This window comes from Monopterus albus, unplaced genomic scaffold (genome assembly GCF_001952655.1).
Source record: "Monopterus albus unplaced genomic scaffold, M_albus_1.0 scaffold41.1, whole genome shotgun sequence".
NCBI classification, from domain to species: Eukaryota; Metazoa; Chordata; class Actinopteri; order Synbranchiformes; family Synbranchidae; genus Monopterus; species Monopterus albus.
Genome location: NW_018127921.1, coordinates 126,365 through 145,897, shown reverse-complemented (window position 1 = coordinate 145,897; position 19,533 = coordinate 126,365). Strand labels below are relative to the sequence as shown.

The 19,533-nt window shown below is 39.6% G+C and overlaps 4 protein-coding genes across 11 annotated transcripts in view; 1 reads left to right on the top strand and 3 right to left on the bottom strand.

The window, feature by feature from the left end:
• The window catches only part of def6c (DEF6 guanine nucleotide exchange factor c), a 10,560-nt gene extending 9,439 nt beyond the window's left edge, over positions 1-1,121 (bottom strand). Inside the window, exon 1 of one of the 4 annotated variants that reach the window (XM_020599471.1) lies at positions 651-1,121. In XM_020599471.1, coding sequence (XP_020455127.1) covers positions 651-746 — 96 coding nt within the window. In that variant the 5' untranslated portion in view covers positions 747-1,121. Of the gene's footprint in view, positions 1-378; positions 533-552; positions 611-650 lie in introns of those variants that run through there. The other 3 variants (XM_020599475.1, XM_020599472.1, XM_020599474.1) reach the window with 3 other exon arrangements.
• Positions 1,122-4,014: 2,893 nt separating this feature from the next.
• LOC109959809 (tetraspanin-7-like) lies at positions 4,015-6,496 on the bottom strand. The gene has a single exon (XM_020599476.1). It carries the CDS (start codon positions 6,380-6,382, stop codon positions 5,291-5,293), a length of 1,092 nt encoding a protein of 363 aa, XP_020455132.1. The 5' UTR covers positions 6,383-6,496; the 3' UTR covers positions 4,015-5,290.
• A 2,816-nt stretch (positions 6,497-9,312) lies between these two features.
• LOC109959807 (zinc finger protein 813) lies at positions 9,313-18,126 on the bottom strand. Of its 4 annotated transcripts, none has more exons than XM_020599467.1 (9): positions 15,497-15,574; positions 14,433-14,635; positions 14,252-14,353; positions 14,071-14,166; positions 13,872-13,982; positions 13,681-13,798; positions 12,206-12,977; positions 11,462-11,520; positions 9,313-11,343 (listed from the first exon to the last, which is right to left on the bottom strand). In XM_020599467.1, the coding sequence occupies exons 1-9, from the start codon at positions 15,570-15,572 to the stop codon at positions 9,827-9,829; spliced, it is 3,054 nt and encodes a 1,017-aa protein (XP_020455123.1). In that variant the 5' UTR covers positions 15,573-15,574; the 3' UTR covers positions 9,313-9,826. The 4 variants fall into 4 exon arrangements, with proteins under 4 accessions (XP_020455123.1, XP_020455124.1, XP_020455125.1 ...); XM_020599468.1 differs by lacking the exon at positions 15,497-15,574 and adding an exon at positions 15,182-15,485 and having other exon boundaries at positions 9,318-11,343; XM_020599469.1 differs by lacking the exon at positions 15,497-15,574 and adding an exon at positions 18,060-18,126 and having other exon boundaries at positions 9,355-11,343.
• washc3 (WASH complex subunit 3) lies at positions 15,519-19,515 on the top strand. Of its 2 annotated transcripts, XM_020599479.1 has the most exons (8): positions 15,519-15,578; positions 15,694-15,763; positions 16,275-16,373; positions 16,495-16,560; positions 16,649-16,786; positions 17,712-17,819; positions 17,908-17,972; positions 18,090-19,515. In XM_020599479.1, exons 2-8 carry the CDS (start codon positions 15,713-15,715, stop codon positions 18,187-18,189), a joined length of 627 nt encoding a protein of 208 aa, XP_020455135.1. In that variant the 5' UTR covers positions 15,519-15,578; positions 15,694-15,712; the 3' UTR covers positions 18,190-19,515. The 2 variants fall into 2 exon arrangements, with proteins under 2 accessions (XP_020455135.1, XP_020455134.1); XM_020599478.1 differs by lacking the exon at positions 15,519-15,578 and having other exon boundaries at positions 15,677-15,763.
• Positions 19,516-19,533: the final 18 nt, after the last annotated feature.

Genomic DNA, 19,533 nt, shown 5'->3' with positions numbered 1-19,533 from the left:
ATACTTTTTTAAAGGTATGATGACACTTTAAATGTATAAAGGTCAGCAGACAGTCTCATATATATATATCCACAAACAAACATACACAAGTGCAGGCAGGTAGTCCTCAGTGACTTAAGCATGTCAGGACAGCTTTCTGCCATTTCCCTGGATTCTTTCCTCAGCCATGCATGTAGGAACTGGGCTAAAAGCAACATGACCAAGAAAAATGACACTCACTAAGAGAGGAAAGATGGCAAAAATAATATATTTCCTTGCTGCTATCTGTCTTTTTAATTAAAATACTGGCAGTGGTAGCAGTGTTATGTCAGAATTATTGATTCTGAGCCACTGAAAAAGGCTGGACTTTGAGCTTGAAGCTGAAAAATGGGCTCATACCTCACCTCCAATGTAAGCAGGTTACGTGTCTATTTGAAGTCTTTTCATAAAAACCTATCTGGAGATTTGTGTAAGCCTGCCGGGCATGTGTTAATTCTTCCGTAATACAATATAGTATTATACAACATATAAATACAACTAGAGACCGATGAGAAAGCCAGAAAAGTTATTTACAGGAATTAGGAGCACTGTTAAAGTCTGTTTCTGTGCTTCCTAGTGGACGCCCCTCCGTCTCCGTTTCCTCAACTTAAAATGACTACACTCCCGCTTACCTTTAACTGCGATTTGGACACTTTCCCGCACTTCTCCACGTCCAGCGATGTAAACGCGTACCAGATGGATTTGAGGAGTTCTGACTTTAGGTCCATTTTAAGAGAACCGGTTTTGCGCAAAACAACTACATTTCCAAGTGCAGCGCAGCGGCTTTAACGCAGGGACGGGGGAGCAGCGCTGGTGAGAATTGCCAAATAAAATGTGGGGCAGTGCAGAGACTGCTGTGCAAACTGCAAAGACCAAAAAAGTCTGATGTAGGGCAGGCTAAAGAGGCGGAGAGAGTATAGCGATAAGGCTGTATGTTTTTCTTGCTTTACACTTTTATCTACATGAATCTGAACAAACTTAGATGGTAAATTTCAAGACATCCACGCTGCATTTCCAGACAGTGCAGGGTGAACTTTTGGATTTCTCAGAGTTCCATAAGCGAGATCTGTGTTGTTATCACTTTGTGGAAGCTTGCAAAGGATTTAGGGACACACCCATTTGTGCAAAGAGCCTAAAGCTATATTTATTTTAGCTGCTTCAGACTATAAAAAATGGATCACACACATACACATGCAAAATTTTCATAACTGTCAACAACACACTGTATTCTGGTGTAACCTTTTGGGACATATGGTCTGCCAACTGTGAGAAATTACCTTTTTAAATTATTACTGAAGTCTTTTACATATTTTTAGGGATTAAAAATGATTCAGTTATTTATTTTATCAAACTGGGGTGCTTTTAAATAGCAATCCACATACGCTACACCTGGTGCAATTCAAGTTACTGTACATATATAATCTTCTAATGAATTAATGTTGTAATGCTTAATATTCCTAATCAAGTTAATGTGGGCCTACTTTATATTTTCTTTACTTTTCTTCATCTTTGGAGTGTTTTTAGGCTATGTTGATGTGACCACTCAGCTGTTATTTTGTGCCCTTCCAGGTACACATTTGTTTTACTACACTATCAATCCTAAACAGGGATGATTAAATCATCATGATCCAAAATAGGTCTGAGAGAGTTCTGAGTAAAAAGCCACATGTAATTTCATTGAGTTAAGGTGGTGCTTAAATGTCAAGGCTCATCTTTTGTATAGTGTAACTGCTGGTGGGGATGTCGCAACCTCAGGCAGAATAGATTAAACAAAGACAATGCAATCAGGCACAAACCATCCACAAGCCTCGTTAGAGCAAAATCTAGGCTAATCAATAGCATAATTAGGTCATGAAAATGGAAGTCATTGTTCAGAGGCTACAGCCAACAACCTCTCTGTCTCCAAATGTTGATGTATGTAGGTTTTAAGGTAAACTTTGTGATAAATATATGAACATCTACTTCAAATTATTAAGTTAGACTATAGGATGTTCATGATTTTCTGCTTCATAAAATAATCAATGACGTGTAGACTGTTGTGTTTCATCACGCTGAGCAGTGCTTCTGTATCTGTTGTCCCCCTTCAAGGGCAGATGTAATCACTGTTGGTAATCACAGGTGGTAGAAATTAAATGTCATTCAGTTAGCCATAATTTAGAATCGCCTGGTCAAAGGTCTCAGTGAGGACGAACCACTCCCAGCACAAAGAATTTACCACTCTGGCACAGTTGCTGCACATCCCCAAATAAACCTAGACAGGTTTCTAAAGGTCTTTAGAATGCATACAAAGGCTTTACACCTGCCATCTGTTAGGATGAAGGCTACATTCTTCACTTATTTCCACCTTAAGAGGATAAAACTCACATTGCATTCCTGAAAGTACTCTTTGCAAGAATCACACAATGTTTATATATACCTCAAATATGCTTTTACCACTGCTGTACTGTATATTTTCAACATGACATTACAAGAATGCTGTTACTATTTTTTAATAAATTCAAGGGCAGCAGACCTTGACATTGCCATTCCCAGTGTGCAATCAATATCATATCCTGTAATGAGGTAAAGATTTTTTTTGTTTATTGTTGCAGATATAGTTTACAGTTTCAGGTCATGCTTGTTTGCACTGTTGGTAATTATTACAATAAAGTACAGGCAGCATTTTTTGTATAGGGGATAGCTATATGTTGTATATTACAATTACAATAGCAATAAAATGCCCTATCTTTAATAGGAGGCTGGAAGAAAGGCTAATGTGAATCATCTCAGTTCTTGTAAATAGTAATATAATAATAAAACATAGCAGTTCATGAGAAAAACACTGTCACATTTATCAAAAGAATGGTTTACACTTTGGTAAATATTCTTATTCGATTTTTTTCGCCAGTGGAGACTGTGAAGTTGTCATCATGCCATGTTGAATTTTGAGTAAATGCACCATTTTGGGAGCACACACACTCATTATCAATCATAGATACATCTATAAGTTGATTTTAAAAAAGCTAATACTGTCCCAGACAGCTACATACAGTAGCAGATGCTTCAGCTACATCCAAACATCCACTTTAGTGTTCAGATTGAGCACAGAGAGGACAGAAATTGATTCATCTGCAGTATTTGTGTCAAGACCTGAGCAGCAGAGTTGAGATCGGGGTTCAGAGTAATTTTTCAGTCTGTCCCTCTCATTGACAGGATATCTAGGTCTGCTACGAGTTAGCTACAGTCAGTTAAGGTTATCCATTCTGAATTTCCACAGTCGGTAAATTAAAATCTAACAGACGTAAGCAACTTTTTAGCCAAACAAAACAAGAATGTATGCAAGTAAATACAGTGCCTCCTCCCAAAATGACGCCCCTGTCCCAACACTCAACACAGTGTGATGTACCTTCACATTCTGTATAAGTAGCTGAGGAAATGAAACCACTCTCATATGCTAAAAGTGAAGCTGCAGCCAGGAGACTGTAAGCTTAGCCTAGCGTAAGGTCAAGAAACAGCTCACTTTGCCCTGTTCAACAGTAACAAAATCATTCTACCAGCAGCTCTAAACCCCACACTGTATCTTGCCTAAGAATATTTTGTATGATTAAACAAAAAATGAAGTATACCTGTCAACTAGTCAGGCTAGCTGTATCCCCTGCTCTCAGTCTTTATGCTAAGCTAAGCTAATGGACTGCTGATTCTAGCTTCACATTTAGCATCCATACACAAGAGCGAGTTTGATATCGAACAAATGCAGGAAAAATGCAAACACACTCCAGACTTCTGACTGTTTCATGCTAGTAGTATTCTGCACAGCATCTGGCTTCTGTCAGTCTAAATGAGTGATTTAGATGGGTTTTTATCAAATTCAGTGATGTAACATAAACTTGCATTTCAGAACATATAAATTCTATTAACACAGTGTCATCTGGAAGACTTATTTTACAGCAGTCATATTCTTATCAAATCTCTTTAACACAATAAATATTATAACAGCTTGTCAAATGGCATAAAACAGCACAGACATTGTTAAGCTCTTTTCTAAAGCACCATTCTAGCACAGTGTAGTTTTTGTGATGGAAAAACTAAACGATGTGGTCACAAACATCTGCTAAGCACAGCCAGACTAAATCTTATACAGTGGAAAACTGCTGGTGAACATTCCTGTGCATTCAGTGGTGAACTGTACTACATGAGGCAACTTGAGAAAAAAAATCCACTAGGAGAGTAGTTTAAATAATCACTTTGTATTGACATACATTCTATATAATTCATGCCATTATGTAAACATAAATTATACAGCCAAAAAGTCAGAAAGCATTGTTTTGTACTACCATATAAGTACCTACTCTACTATCCAATCTGGCCCCATGAACAACTATTGCCAGACCACCTCTTTTTTTTGTATATTACTGCATCAAATTGACAGAAGATTTAGTCACATGTCGTTTAAAACACTGAATCAAAGAAGTATTTTTAAAATTGCACAGAAGACATAGTTAGCCAAACAAAAAGTGTAAAAGAGTTGCAAAGTGTGAGGAGTTGATGGCTTCTAGTTTGTTAGTTTTTTGCCACTGAATTCACATTTTCTTTAAGTTATGTCCTTAGGATTCCTCAACATAGAAAGAGATGAGCCAATTGAATAATTTACCAATAGATTAAAGTTATGACCATCAGTTTTATTAAATTAAACACAGTCTCTGATATTTTTTTGGATACCTGTGAACCTATGCTGCCATTGCTATAGAGAAAATGCCAGCCAGAGATGCAAATCCGAATGCAGTAAAGTCAGAGTGAAGACAAAACACAATGCTGTAGCTGCTTAATTCATCCAAAATTGCTCTAGACATAGATCTTAGACATAAAGTGAAACTGATTTAAGCTGCTGAGTTTATTATCAGATTTCTACAAAGCCTAATCTTTCCATTAGCAATGCACCCAACAGAATTAAAAGCTCTCCTTATCAACATGACTCTCAGACATTGACTTCTATCTTCTCAAGTTTGACTTTCACCTTTGACTTATTTCCCAGATTAGTGACTTGTACTGATAATTGAAGTGGGAGATTCGTGCACCATCAGAACCTTGGAAGTGCACTAACTGACATTAACACTGCCAAACAATAAATGGGACTTCTACTTGTGGAGCCCTGGGAGCTCAAAAAACAAACAAACAAACAAAAAACTCCTCCAACTTTGCAACTCTATTGCAACTCTATGACTCTTTGAATGCATTCTTCATTACCAGTTGTAATCATCTACAAATTGGTCAATCCGTGGTTTAAATTTTGCCATTAATGTGCCACTATACGACGATGTTGTCTTGGTGCCAGTTTGTTAGCGAGCAGACAAGCTAGGGCAATGCCTCCAATCTGGGTGAAGGCTAATCCCAACACAGTGGCAGCAATGTGGAAGACGTTATCGTTGACCAAACTGAAGACTTTGCGGAAGCAGCCATGTGGATGGATTCCTGCAGCAACCACTCCTTCATTATCATCTGATAGAAGAGGCCTGTTCTTGCAGCCCTTGCGCCTCACACAGCAACTATCCGGCAGGGACACTGAAGTGCCGTTCTCAGTGGGGAAGAAGGTCATATGTTGGATAGCCCAGTCTGAAGTGAGCCAGTCGCGCCAACCCTCAGCTCCACAACACTCCAGGGACCTCTGCAGGCTGTCTAGAGCATCGGCACGGCCTTCATCCTCTGTGTAACCTGCCACCGCTCGCTGTAAACCGCTGCGAAATCCTCCAGCAATGTCTTCACGATAGAAGAGACCAGACAGACCAGCTGCTAAACCAGCTATAAGTGCAGCAAGTTGGAAGAACCCATAAGCCCTTAGCACACAGGGCAGGTTTGCAGCCACCCCTAGACAACCCAGAAAGCCCCAGGCAGTGACAACAGCACCTGTGGCCAGAAGGATGAGTGGAGCATTGGGGTAACGATTGGCAGACAGCAGCATGTAATCCGCAAGGGAAATCTGAGCCCACACACCCAGGGTGAAGATGGCCAAGCCAGCTGCCCAGAAGAGACAGCTGAAAGCCAGGAGTCCCAGGCGCAGGAGATGCATGACTCCCACTGCACGGCAGCAAGGTTGGGCAGCGTCCACAGGTGGAGGTGCAGGGGGTGCCAGGGAGGCTTCTGAGCACATGGACAAGGACAAACGCTGCTGCTGCTGGCGATGGAGTTGCTCCTCCTGCTCTTGGTATGGAGACAGCAGGTAGCCAGGGATAGCAGAAGGTCGACGAGGAAGAGGAGGAGGATTGAGCAAGTCGAGACCCCGTGGAGAAGACAGTCGTCGCACAGATAGCTGTTCACGTTCCCAGTCCAAAGCTCGTCTGTTGGGACTCGCCCGAGCAGACAGGGAGTCGTAAGGCAGTGCAGAGCTCATGATCCTGTCTCCAGCTTTATCTATTCCCCTCTCTCTCTTCTACACACTCCCCCTCTCTCTTCTTTCCTCTATCAGTGTTCTTCCCTCTTGTCCTCCTGCAACACACAATCCCCGCCACCGACACAAGCAACACTGAGTGAGACTATAAATCTTGGTTATGGGTGTTGCGTTGTACCATTATCTGCATCCGCAGCCCCCTTTTTCCACCCTATTTATCTGTTTATTTCGGGCGTTCTTTCCACCTGCATGGCTACCAATACTCCAAATTCCTCCACTGTTAGCCGCATCCTGACATCTTCTCGCTCACTGCTACTCTAGCACTGTGGTTAAGGTGAGAAGTGTTTGCAGCGGGATGGACTGAGAATCCACCCATGCACACCCTCTCTCGGCGTGGAGGAGAGATCCATTTGGCTTGGTGCAATAAAGGAGCTGAGAAAAAATTCCCAATGTCCCCACAGTGGTTGCAGAATTTCAGCCTTCCCAATTTTGCGATGTACTGACAAAAAGGAGACAGGAGGATACTTGTATATTATATATTTATAATTACATAAGGGAAAGCCAACTCTAAAGTAAAAAAAAAAAACTGCCTAAATGATTATATATTATCAACTTGACACAGAACACTGCAATCAGCTTCATCAGAGCTGTGTGGCTCTGAGTCTTTATATTTAACTGACAAGAGTTTTCCCAAAACTCTCATCAGATTTGGATTCTAATGCTGCTGAATCTGCATAGATGCGATATCACGATTTTACAACTAAATGCGCCCCATTAATATGAAAAGTACAGACAAAATAAAAAAAAAAAAAACTGAAATCTGTTATGTGCAATAATCAAAACTGTTCCAAATTTGGCTAAAAATCCTTTAGCATGTTATCAGTCATAGTAAGAGGCTGTTTGACAAAACAGCAAAAGGGAGTTTCTCAATTTCTAATTATGGTTTACTACTAACTAGAAACCCAGGAGCATTTATTAATCAATTGCCAACATTTATAACTATTACCAAATTCAAAGTGTATTATTATTATTGGCTTATAACTGATTTACTGACATTAATAAAGGTATTGTTTAGAAGTTATAAACTCTTTGTAAATGGTTCCTTATTACAAAATGGTACCACATTAATAGTTTTTGTTTGTTGTGTGCCAGTGATGTTTACATTGTATATGTTACATTTAATATCACGGTGGTATTAGTCAATTAACATGTAAAACATGTAAAGTGAACTCATTATTCAAGTAATGGAGTTGAATTTAAATCTATTTACCGTTTTGTTATACATTATACTAACCCAGCTACTGTACTATAGATTGTCTCATTTAACAATGTACCTTTTCACAAATTTTTAAACTACCTTTAGAAACATATGCCATGCTAAAAACAGACCAACCAACCATTAAAATTCACTGTAACCACACTTTATTGGTCTCCTGTTAAACGATGCAGCCAATTTTATCCCAGTGATTCCTGCTTGGCATCTGCTTCCCTCCCATCAACACACTGCCTAATCTGGGCTACTGTAATTAAAGCCTCTCAGTTAATTAAACACATTCAAATGGCTCTTTTAATAAGGATAGCCATAACAGTGACATGATGGCTGAGAGGGGACTAGCCAGACGGAATTACACCCTACATCCTGATTTTTTGAGCTGAAAAAAATATCTATATTTTTCTTTGATAAAAAAATAAATATGGCTGGCCACAATTACTTATATTATGATTTCAAGTGTTTTCCCAGTTACATGGGAAGCACTCTGTTTGCCAGGGAAAACACTGAGCAGGGTGAGGGCAGATGGATTTTACCACAGACAGCTGGATGTCTGTACAGGGAATGAGGTTATGTTTATGATGTTTATAATTAATCTTTGCTCTGTAACCATCAGCTCCCTGAGTCATTCAGTTTTATGTGCACTTGGGACAAAAATGAAGAAAATTCATCACCTGACACATGGTGGATGAGATTTTATAGGCACCTCCAACACAGCCATCCATCCATCCATCCCTGAGCTGTAACTGATTATCTTTTTAGAGCAGACACGAGCCAATCCCTGCTGACACTGGGCAAGAGGCGGGGTACACCCTGGACAGGTCACCAGTCTATCCAGTATAGCTCCTCGAAGAGAAGCCAATAGAAAATAGAAATCTGAGGAAAGCTTTATTCCATTTTTGTGGTTGTAGAATTGCCCTCTTGCAAAAGTCCACACAATTAAAGGAACACTTAGGGAAAATCTTAAAGCAGTGACCCATAAAACAAAGATATGTTTACAACCCTGTGCTTTAAGGTCACAAGATCACTTATGTCTACAGTCTACGTAGGCCTAAGTGGCAGAATGTTTGCTGCCATCTTAGTTTAGCATGTTATTTACTAATCAGCACCAAACACAAAGTACAGGAGAGGTTGATGGAAATGTTAATAATTTTGCATGTATTTGATCATATAATTCTGGTCACATTAAACTTTTTAACTGACAATAGTGATAGATGAAAGTTAGGATAAGGATAATCACCTTTATTGGCCAAGTATGTTACACACAAGGAATTTGCTTCCGGTACAGAACCGATGGCAGCCATCTGCGGCGCCACCTCAACCAATGGCTCTAACCATTGGGTGCAATGGGGGGTTCATTGTCTTGCCCAAGGACACTTCGACACGTGGACTGGAGGCACCGAGATTCAAACCTTTAACTTTCTAGTTGGGAAACGACTGCTCTACCCACCACACTACTGTCGCCTCCCTTAAGGTATCACTTATTACAGTTCATCTGCACCATGTTGTAAAACATTGCCTTTAAGAGTAATGCAATCTAACACCAGTGAAATGCACGCCTCAGCAAAAACATCATTATACACTTCATAAATGTAGCATTTATCACATGGCATTACATTATATTACACAGGTTTCAGTTTTATGGCCTACTCCTTGAAGTTTTGCCCTATAGACCACACTATTATTTGCATTATTGTTACTTGAAGGTCTGCTTCTTAAGACCAGGGAGATGCTCCTGCAACGGTTTGTGCACACCACAGATGCACAATATTACACTGGCAACACAGAAGAAGAAATGGACAGAACAGTATATGGAGTGAATCAGTCTGTTTAATGGACAATTATGTTCATCTATGGTTTTCATTTAAAACAAAGTATTTTAAACTGCTGTTTCCATGTTGTAAAACGAAGAAAAGAGACAGTAAAGCTGTGATATGTCAGATATTTATGTGAAAGTTAGTGTTATATGACTTCAAAAATAATTTCAGAATAATTTCTCCAAAGGTTTACAGCAGAGTTGGTATAGTCAAGACATGGAGCGGTGGGCAAACATTTCTCTCCAGATCTGCAAAAACATTTTCTCCTACTCTGAGTTTGCTCACTTTGAAAACACCCTCAAACAACAATCTTTTTCACTGTTCCCATATTTAACCATTGATATAGTCTCTATCATTTATTTAACTGTTAGATTTCTCCAGTTGTATGGAGTCCACACACTGTGCTGCTTCTCCCTCCTCCCTGTGTGTCTCCATGTGTTCCCTCAGCTTTGCCTTGGAGGCAAATGTTTTCATGCACAGGTCACAGCATGGCTTCAGTGGCTTCAGCCCTGAATGGGTACGTTTGTGTCGTGCCAGCTCTGATGAGCTCTTAAATTTGAGTTCACACACATTGCAGGGGTACGGCCTCTCCCCCGTGTGAATACGCTGGTGCAGCTGAGCCTCACTGAGGGTGAGAAATGACTTCTCACAGTGGCCACAGGGGAACGGCCTCTCTCCCGTGTGAATGAGATTGTGTCTGGTCAGTGCATACGGTTTGGTGAAGCCCTTCCCGCAGTAGGTGCAGGGGAACGGGCGGGCACCAGTGTGGGAGATGATATGTTCTTGCTGGGTTTTCTTACTCTTGAAACGTTTGTCACACTGAAGGCAGGAGTAGGGCCTGTCGTCCACATGTGACCTGTGGTGTTTTGAAAGTTCCCCCTGTGACAAAAAGCCCTTCCCGCATTGAGAACAGAGGAAAGGTTTCTCCCCAGTGTGCATCCTCTCATGTCTGGCCAGCACAGATACTAGTGTGAACCTCTTTGGGCAGTGGGAGCACTGGAAAGGGCGCTCGCCTGTGTGGACACGGAGGTGTTTCATAAGCATAAAGCGGAGTGAGAACCGTTTGTTGCACTGGTTACACTGGTAAGGACGCTCCCCGGTGTGGTTGGACAGATGCCTCTTCACATCGGACCTCCGAGTGTATGTCTTCTCACAGTGTGGACACTTAAACTGATGCTTCACCTGATGCATTTGTCGATGCTGGGACCGTGCGAGCAGGGAGTCGAAGCCTTCGCCACACTGCTGGCAAATATAGCGTTTACTGGTGACGTGGGACTTCCTGTGCTCAAGCAGCTCACAGGAAGTGGGGAAACTCTGGCTGCAGATGGAACAGATCTGAGGGAGCTGACTCTCTTGTGAGTGAGACTTCTTGTGATGGACAGTTAATGCTCGGAGATTGGCGAAGGAGCTCCTACACAGCTGGCAGGAGAAGGAAATAGCCACGCCATGACGTTTACTCTCATGCTTTGCCAGATCCCATGAGTGCTGAAAGGTTCGGTCACACCGGGAGCAATGAAACGGTCTTTCTCCTGTGTGAGTGAGCTGGTGTCTCCTGACGTCTGACGTACGAGTGAACATCTTGCCACACGCTTCACACGTGAGAGCCTTTTGTCTGCTCTGGGACTGAGACACATTTGCTTTACTTTGACTCTCAGGCTGTTCTGCTGTCTCCGTGTTTCCTTTGGGGAAAAGTTTAATTGATGTAAATATTTCATCAGAGCTGGAGGGAGATGGTGTAAACCTGGCTCCTGAGAGAGTCCTGTATACTTCTGTTCGAACACTTTGCATATGGAAGTGAGGAGGGCTGTTTTTATCGGAGTTGTGGAAGGGACACCGTGAACAGGTGAAGATGATCGAGGTCATCTCACCTGAATCACCTGCAAAAAACAAAAAAAACAAAAAAAAAAACAAACTGTGAGCGAAATACTTGGATTTTAATTAAAAATTAATTAATTATAAGGCCGAATTTTTCTCTTCTTAAAGTCAACATACTACCTTTGTCAGTTCCTTTGATTGCTATCACAGATGGGGCAACAGATGCATCCGCTTGGCTCCTGGTGAAATAAAAACATTGTTAAACTTTTTTCATATTTAGAGTCCACATACCACAGTTCTTTTGTTCACAATTTTATATTCTTGTTTTTTGTATTCTTGGGTGATCTTATATTTAGACCATTTAGATTCTGCGCTTTTTTACAGCACACTCAAAGCACTTCCACATTATTCGGCCATTCACACTCCCAAGCACTGACACACCAGTGACATCACCGGGAGCAACTGGGGGTTCAGTGTCTTGCTCAAAGACACTTCGACATGTTGACTGGACATGCCGGGAATTGAACCGCTAATCCTCCTGTTAGAAAACGACCCGCTCTACCTCCTGAGCCACAGCCGCCCCAGTCTGTTTCCAGGCCTTTATGATAGTCTAAGCTAACTGGCTCTTGGCTTCAGCTTTTAAATGTCAAACTATTTTTTCAAGTAAACTGTTTTAATTTAAAAACTGACATATCCTAAGAATTTTCTTAAGAAAACTGATATTAAGACTCAAAACACTGGAAATGGAACTACAAATGATGGAAATATTTACCTTTTTTGTCACAGTTATTATCAAATACAGCAAATTCTTTACCAATAATAAAAATATCTGTGACAAAAAAGAAATAAAAGCATTGTTTGGTACATTATGTGTAATCATTTTAAATTCCTGTCTCAAAAGATACAATAGAAATGTTTTTGTACATTTCTGGTTCATCTATAATGTCCTTTGGCAATTTCTTGAATTTACACGTCTTCATTTGTAGACGAGAAGATCTGCGGATGTTAGCTGATGAGGATGACTGCTGTGTTTCAGAAATTTCACTGGAGACTTCAGTTGTTTCTTCATGGACAGACACGGACTTGCAGTTATCATTCAAGTCTGAACATGAAGTGTCGATACTGCTCTCTGTCCCTCTAGGGGGGATATCATCTTTCATCTCTTCAACAATTTCACTCTTGTCACAAGACTGGTCACTTCTTTCAGATCCTTCAGTTGTTTTCCTTTCATCTGTAGCATTTCCTGACCCAGCCTCCTCATTTAGGGATGAATTATTACTCTTTCCTGTCAGTACATCTTGACACAGGCTCTCCTTCCTTAATGCAAAGGTTTTTGTCAGAGTCTCCAGAGCTTTAGCAACATCTACAGTTTCACTCATTTCTTCTGCTCTCAAACTGGTAGCCTCCTCACTGTTGGTGTTATCTGTGCTAACAGCCACAATCTCTTCTTCATAGAAATCTGTCTGAACTTGAACTTCAGTTGACTCAATCACTTCATCTACTTCAGACGCTCCGACTTCCAGTTCAGTGTAGACAGCCATGACGCTGTACTGGTCCGCTCCAACAAAAGTGACAGGGTTCAGTATGTTGGCATAGTTGTGGATAGATTCCAGTCCAACAGAGATGTTTGTCTTCTGCGAGGGGGGAATGGATAAAGCGGACATGATGCAGCTGCCAATAGTGGATGAAGGGCCACCTATAAAAAAAACAAGATAACAAGGAATCACTGATCAAAAACCTTTAAGGCACTTTCTGGAAACATCCTAAGGCACTCATATATAGGGCTGTAACAAACACCCTACATGTATATCAAGATTTTTATTATTATTACAGATTTGTTTTATGACTAATCAACTGACTGTTTAGTCTATAAAAAATAGAAAATAGAAAAAAACTGTGATTAAAAATTTCTAAAGCCTGTCACATCTTCAGATTGTGTGTTTTGTCAGACCAAAAGACTAAACCTCAAAGATATTTAACATTCAGTGATACAGAGAGCTAGATATTATTATACTCCAAATTTGTTTTGATTCTTGAAGACTCAACTACATCAGCTAGTATTAACTGTCATAAAATTGTCAACAACAAAAAAGAAAAATAATAAACTAAGTACATAAAACTATAAATACAGTATGTAACTAAGACAGTAACCACAGCCTAGACACAGCATTTTATATAAATCTACACATATTCACTGAGGAAAGGCACAGATGCAAGGAAAATCTGTTTTTTCACCCAGTCCAGTTGATATAACCAAGAGATCAATTCAAAATCAGTAAATCATCATAGTTTGAATGCTGCAACTAATGAATGCTGTTTTAAGTTTTTTGCATAACTGATGTTTTGTGATTTTCAAAATGGATGTTGTTAATCGACTAATCAGCTTCAGCTACACTTACATGGCATTTTCAGTAGTCCTGAACTTTTGTAGTGCTCCAAGACTGAGCTCAGTTCTTCAGGTGTGGACTGAACACATTCCTCCAACACAGAGGGAGTAAAGGTGAGCCAAGCTGCAGTCTGTAATCACAAAATGGCAGCTTAAGTATAGAGTTAAAATGACCTGAAACATCTGGATGAGCTGATCAAATACCTGTTTAAGGTCTGGTACTGGAAACAGCTTTTCCAGTTTTGAGAGCAGCTCCCATAATAACACCTGTAGAGCTGCATCATAGTGTGGCCCATATTCCACTGGGAACACCTCCTATAAAAGATAATTAAATTTGTGTTTATTTTAGCACTAATTTGGAGTATTGTCAAGCTAAGGAGTAAATCACTACAATCCGTCTGACCTGGAAGAAGTATGCCCTCTCAACTGGATCTTTCAGCAGGCTTTGAACAAGCGCAGTGAAAGTGGACTCTGCTGTTTTGACCTCTGCATCCCTGTACTGCCACAGATCAGATTCATGTCAGAAAAAGTGGATCTATAAGATATTTGGTTTCAAACAGGTGCTTTTTTTTAAATGTACTTACATCTGTGTTCGTAGATATTAGTGGGAGTCTATCTAAATAGCTCTGAATCACTTGAGAATCAACAGAACCTCGTGCTGAACCTTTGCATAGCTCAAGAATAAACTGAAAAATGAAGTTATTTAATTAATAACAGAAAGAATGTGCAGGTTTGTATGTAACACAAACTGCAGGTTATGCTCACCCTTGCTCTTAGACCCAGGATGAGCTGGGCTCTCTGTCTGTGGCTAACCAGTCCAGGAACAGCCTCTGTTACCATGAACACAAACTCCTGAACTCGCTCATAATTCATCACATCTTTCTGCTTCACAAGCTGCCACATAGCAGCAGACAGAAGCTGCAAGGGGGGAACCAGGAGGCGAAGAGATGAAAGAGGCAGGCCTGGGTCTGAAAAATAAATGTGTAATATGAGCGATGGTCTCTGGAGGGAAGCAATGAGCTTATAATTCAATATGCAGTGTTAGACAAACTCAGCAACATTACTTTAATTTAAACAAATTAAAATTTTTGAAGAGGACGTTTTAGTGAAAATAACAATGAGGATAATAGTTTGTTAAATCAAGGTAATGGCACAGTTACTGCTAAGTCTATATTTTATGTCCCATGTTTACACTACCAGCTACAAATCAATGAAGCTGTATAATTGTTGGAAAAAACTATTTAATGCTTTAATGTGAGTTTCAAACTTGCAATCTGCTTAGGTATTTGTAGCCATGCTTTAACATTACATCTCAGAGCTGAAGTGTAACGTTAATACTTGATGATAGTATTTAAAATAAGACTATAACAAGATCACTTCTATTGCAAAAGCACCACTCTGACAGCTTATAAAGATAGTGATTGCTTTAAATAGACGGGCCCCGCTAACTGTCTAGCCACCACAAACATACCTTGCTTTAAATTACAGCAGAAGCAGACTGTTAATATACGTACCACTTATTTTCTCTAATGACCCAAGAACATCCATTGATGCAATACGTTCTCTGTAGCAATGAAAAACTAATTTAAAATGATGTTGTTTGTTTTGGGGACTAACATGCGCTGTTAGCACGCAAGCACCCGTTTCCTCAAGTCTTCTCCTGCGTTTCCTCTTTTCAAAATAAAACTCTCACCGCATTGTTTAATGCAGTTGCATAGTGAATATAGTTTCACTTGTAGCCACTGTCTCGATATCACTCTATTGTTCACAGGCGTTGATATTTCATTAATTTGCAATAAAGTTGTGGAGCTTGATTTTTATGATTTTACCGGATGTTGTTGTTTTCCACAGAAAGGAAGACAACTTCGAAATCCCGTTTGCATCTCGCGGAAACAGTGACATCATGAGACAGTAACACCATCAAGAGTCACATGATACTTTTCACAATAAATATATCAACAATTTTTTGCCTTTTTTGGAGTGGAAATTATTTATGTTACAACTAAATCTGCACGGTAATTTTCAGGAAATCGTAAAAATTCAACATGGACGAGGACGGGCTGCCAATTGTGGGGTCTGGAGTTGATCTTACCAAGGTTGGTATTTACTGTAGCTAGCTAACATGAATTAATGTTAACGTTACCTAGCTAATCGATGAAGTGAGAAGAAACGGTGCAGCAGTCAGTTTAGTAAATACGATATTAAATACAGATAACCGGTGCCATTTATAATTTAGACCAGACGGCATCTTCTTTATCTTCATCAGCCATCGTGTGAACAACCTTTCTCTTTAATTTGGAGTTTTTCTTAGTTCTGTCCGTTACTCACTGTAAACACTTGTACATGATGAAAATAATTTACTATGCCTTTGCTGCTGAAACCTTTTTAGCGTTTCCTTATAAAAAATCCTGTGTTGTGATCCTCGAACTTGCCTGGACTTGCAGCTGATAACATTTTGCCAAAATTATAATCTTAATATCAGATAGCGTGTGAGTTAAATCACAGATATTGATAGTTGTGACTGCAGAAACGGTACTTTATCTGTAGTGCATTAACACTTTAAATGTCAGTATTTGGTCAGCCTGTCTTTGTGTGTGTTTCCTCCAGGTTCCTGCTATACAACAGAGAAGAATTGTTGCCTATCTCAATCAGTTTGTTGTACATACAGTTCGATTCCTTAACCGTTTTTCCACAGTTTGTGAGGAGGTTTGTACATCCTCTTGTACTTTTCATTTACTTTCTTGCTTCTGCTCCCTTGTTTAGGTTGCACAAATGATCTCTGTCACATGTGGTTACCACCCTGAACTGTCAAACTTATTTCCCACAGAAACTTGCAAACATATCTCTTCGCATACAGCAGATTGAAACCACCCTGTGCATTTTGGAAGCTAAGGTGAGTTCTGTCTGAGTTCATGCCACAGCATCTACATTTCATGCCCATTTACTCATCATTTATGGAAATTTTGTTGTGATCTGTGCAGCTTTCCTCCATTCCTGGACTGGAGGATGTCACAATAGATGGACTCCGTCAGCAACAAACTGTGCAGGCTAATGGACCCACTGCTGCCAGTAAAAGCCAAACAGGTGGTCCACCAGCAGGGACTCTGCCACCACAGGAGGTAAATACAGACTTGCACACACCAAACTTATAGTGTTGTTCAGGCACGCCTTACTACAGAACAGCTAAAAGATGACTTTTGACCACTTGTCAGAAAGCCATAACACCCAAGATGACTTTTGACCACTTGTCAGAAAGCCATAAACACCATGTGCGTGTGGACCTTGAGCCAGGAAGTGATTAGCTTTGCTCAACATAAAGACTGAAAATAAGGGGAAACAGCTGGCCTTCGCTGACCAAAACTCAAAAATCTGTCTTCTACTAATTGAAACTCACTAATTAACATTAGTATCTGATTTGTTTAATCCTTCTCAACTTGGTAGTTGCTTAGTGAGCTAAGTGAGCTTTAGAAGTGCTGGAATGTGTTTTTGAGCATTGTCTTTATGCTAACCAAAGCTAATAAGCTGCTGCCTGTAGCTTCATATTTAGTATACAAACATGAGAATAGCAAGGACAAACATAAGGATTATAGAACAGTAGAAACAGAATTACAGTAACAACAGTAGAGCTAGTTCACTGATCATCAGTATTATACATCATCATTATAAATCATAAACCGTGAAAGTATAAAGTCTACAAGATACAGTCTGTAATATTTTTTTAGTATATCACTAGCGTGGTGTAGAACATAATTATCTATGTAGTAATACTGCTTGCAAACCAATGATGGTAAGATGATGTCATGGGGTAGGACTAGATAAGTCTAATCTCTTCCTACTCTGTTCAAGCATGTACTAGGTATAAGCAAATTGATAATGTATTTGTGGATATGTGTGAAATTATGTGTGTTGACATATTGACTGTCGTTACATGTTTGAAAGGATAAAATCAAATCAAAAATACCACATCTGTTATCTTCTATCTAAATGACTTGTTATTTCACACTGCCTCATTAATTTGCATATTTTGTGGTGCCAACCCATCAGAATGAACCAGAAGCTGCACCAACACAAAAAGCAGAATCAGCTGCAGAGAATGTTATGACAGTAGCCAAGGACCCACGTTACACCCGTTACCTCAAAATGGTTCAAGTGGTGAGTTGCTAACAGCTGTTTATGTACTATAGGAATCAAATAAAATCTGCCTCTTGTCCTTTATGTTAGTACATGTTTTTTGTCTCAGGGGGTCCCAGTTATGGCCATTAGGAATAAAATGGTCATGGAGGGTTTGGACCCTAACTTGCTTGAGTGAGTATATTTCATAACTGGTAATGATCATATATAAATTGCTCTGCATATGATAAAATTTATACTCCAAGGTTTTATTATACTGACCTATAATAATCCCCTCACTGCTGATGACAGCACACCAGATGCCCCCGTGCCTGATGGAGGAGTGAGGAGCACAGAGGATCAAGAAGTTGCTGCCACCAGCTCTGACAGTGAATCATCTTTCAGTGACTGACATTTCTCCACTGTGCTCATCACCACAGAGCTTCTTGTAAAGGCCGTCGTCAGAGAAGTAGGCTACCAGTGTGAAGGTGCAAATGTAGATGCCTGAAACAGGAAAATCAACCTAGAGTGATTGTAATTTCAGTCTGAATGAGTTGAAATTGTGCTCCTGTTGGTCAGTCAGACCTATTCAATTTTATATATCATTAACATTTTGAATGAATGAGTATTATTTTCAAAAACAGGGAATCATTTCTTTGTTGATTGTATGAGCAGTAGTCCCCAGAACATGGCAGCAGCAACTAGTTTTTCTACAAAATGCTATTTATGTGGTAGTGACACTTCTGTCACAGTCTAATGCCTTTAAGAAATACACTCACCAGTTGATAGTTCAGTCTCTTTTAGATATAGTATACAATAGAAATAAAAAGTTAAAATTGTATGTCGAACAGTTACAATGCTTCAATCTGTGTGTTAAGGCCAGGGAGGAAAAATATCACAATCACCCTGCTCCACCGTCACCATACCTGTTTATTAAGTCAAATTGCCTTTCTGATGTGAATTACATTGCAGTGTGAAGTAACAGGAAGCCACCTCACTATTTTCAGCTGACATTCTGGATGCTTGAAACACCTCTTTACTGACATTTGAAAAGAGCACCAGTGTGCAGAAGCAGTCTTTTTTTTTTTATGTTCTCAGACCAAAAATATTCAGCGAGAAGTAAAGCCATTTATCTCATTACAGAATATTGTGAACAAGTTGCAGGGTTTGAATATTATTCATTCCCAGTATGTTGTCATATTCACTACTGCATAGAAAATTAGAATTATATGTCACCATGGAAAGAAGATGCTAATAATACTAATAAAATATACAATAAAAATAATATATAAATACATGTATTTTAGCTAACATTCGCTCATAAGTGTGTTTGGATTTGTACACTTTTTGCCTGGAATAGCAGTGTGCTGCACACTAACTGAAATGAAGGGTTAACTCACTTGCACTAAGAAGTAAAACGGTCTCCACCTGTCAGCAAAATGTAAATGCAGGTAATTTTTTTTTTGTGTTGACTATGCTGATCATGCCTGGTTTCACTGTTTATCATTACTTTCATCAAATTGTGTCAGCACAGGCACCAAAATGTAAAATAAAGTAGAAAAACTGTTCCAAGAATACTGTGGCACAAAAACCAGAATAGTTCTGTGAGTGGATACTGTTCTTCAGTAAATGTGAAAAAAGTGAGTTTAGAGAAGTCTGGAAAGCACTTTGTTTACAAGAGCAAGAATTGTTGTATCTGCGATTTTGCTTGTAATAAACACACAGTTTGCTTAAAAAAGTAAATGTTATTTTTCAT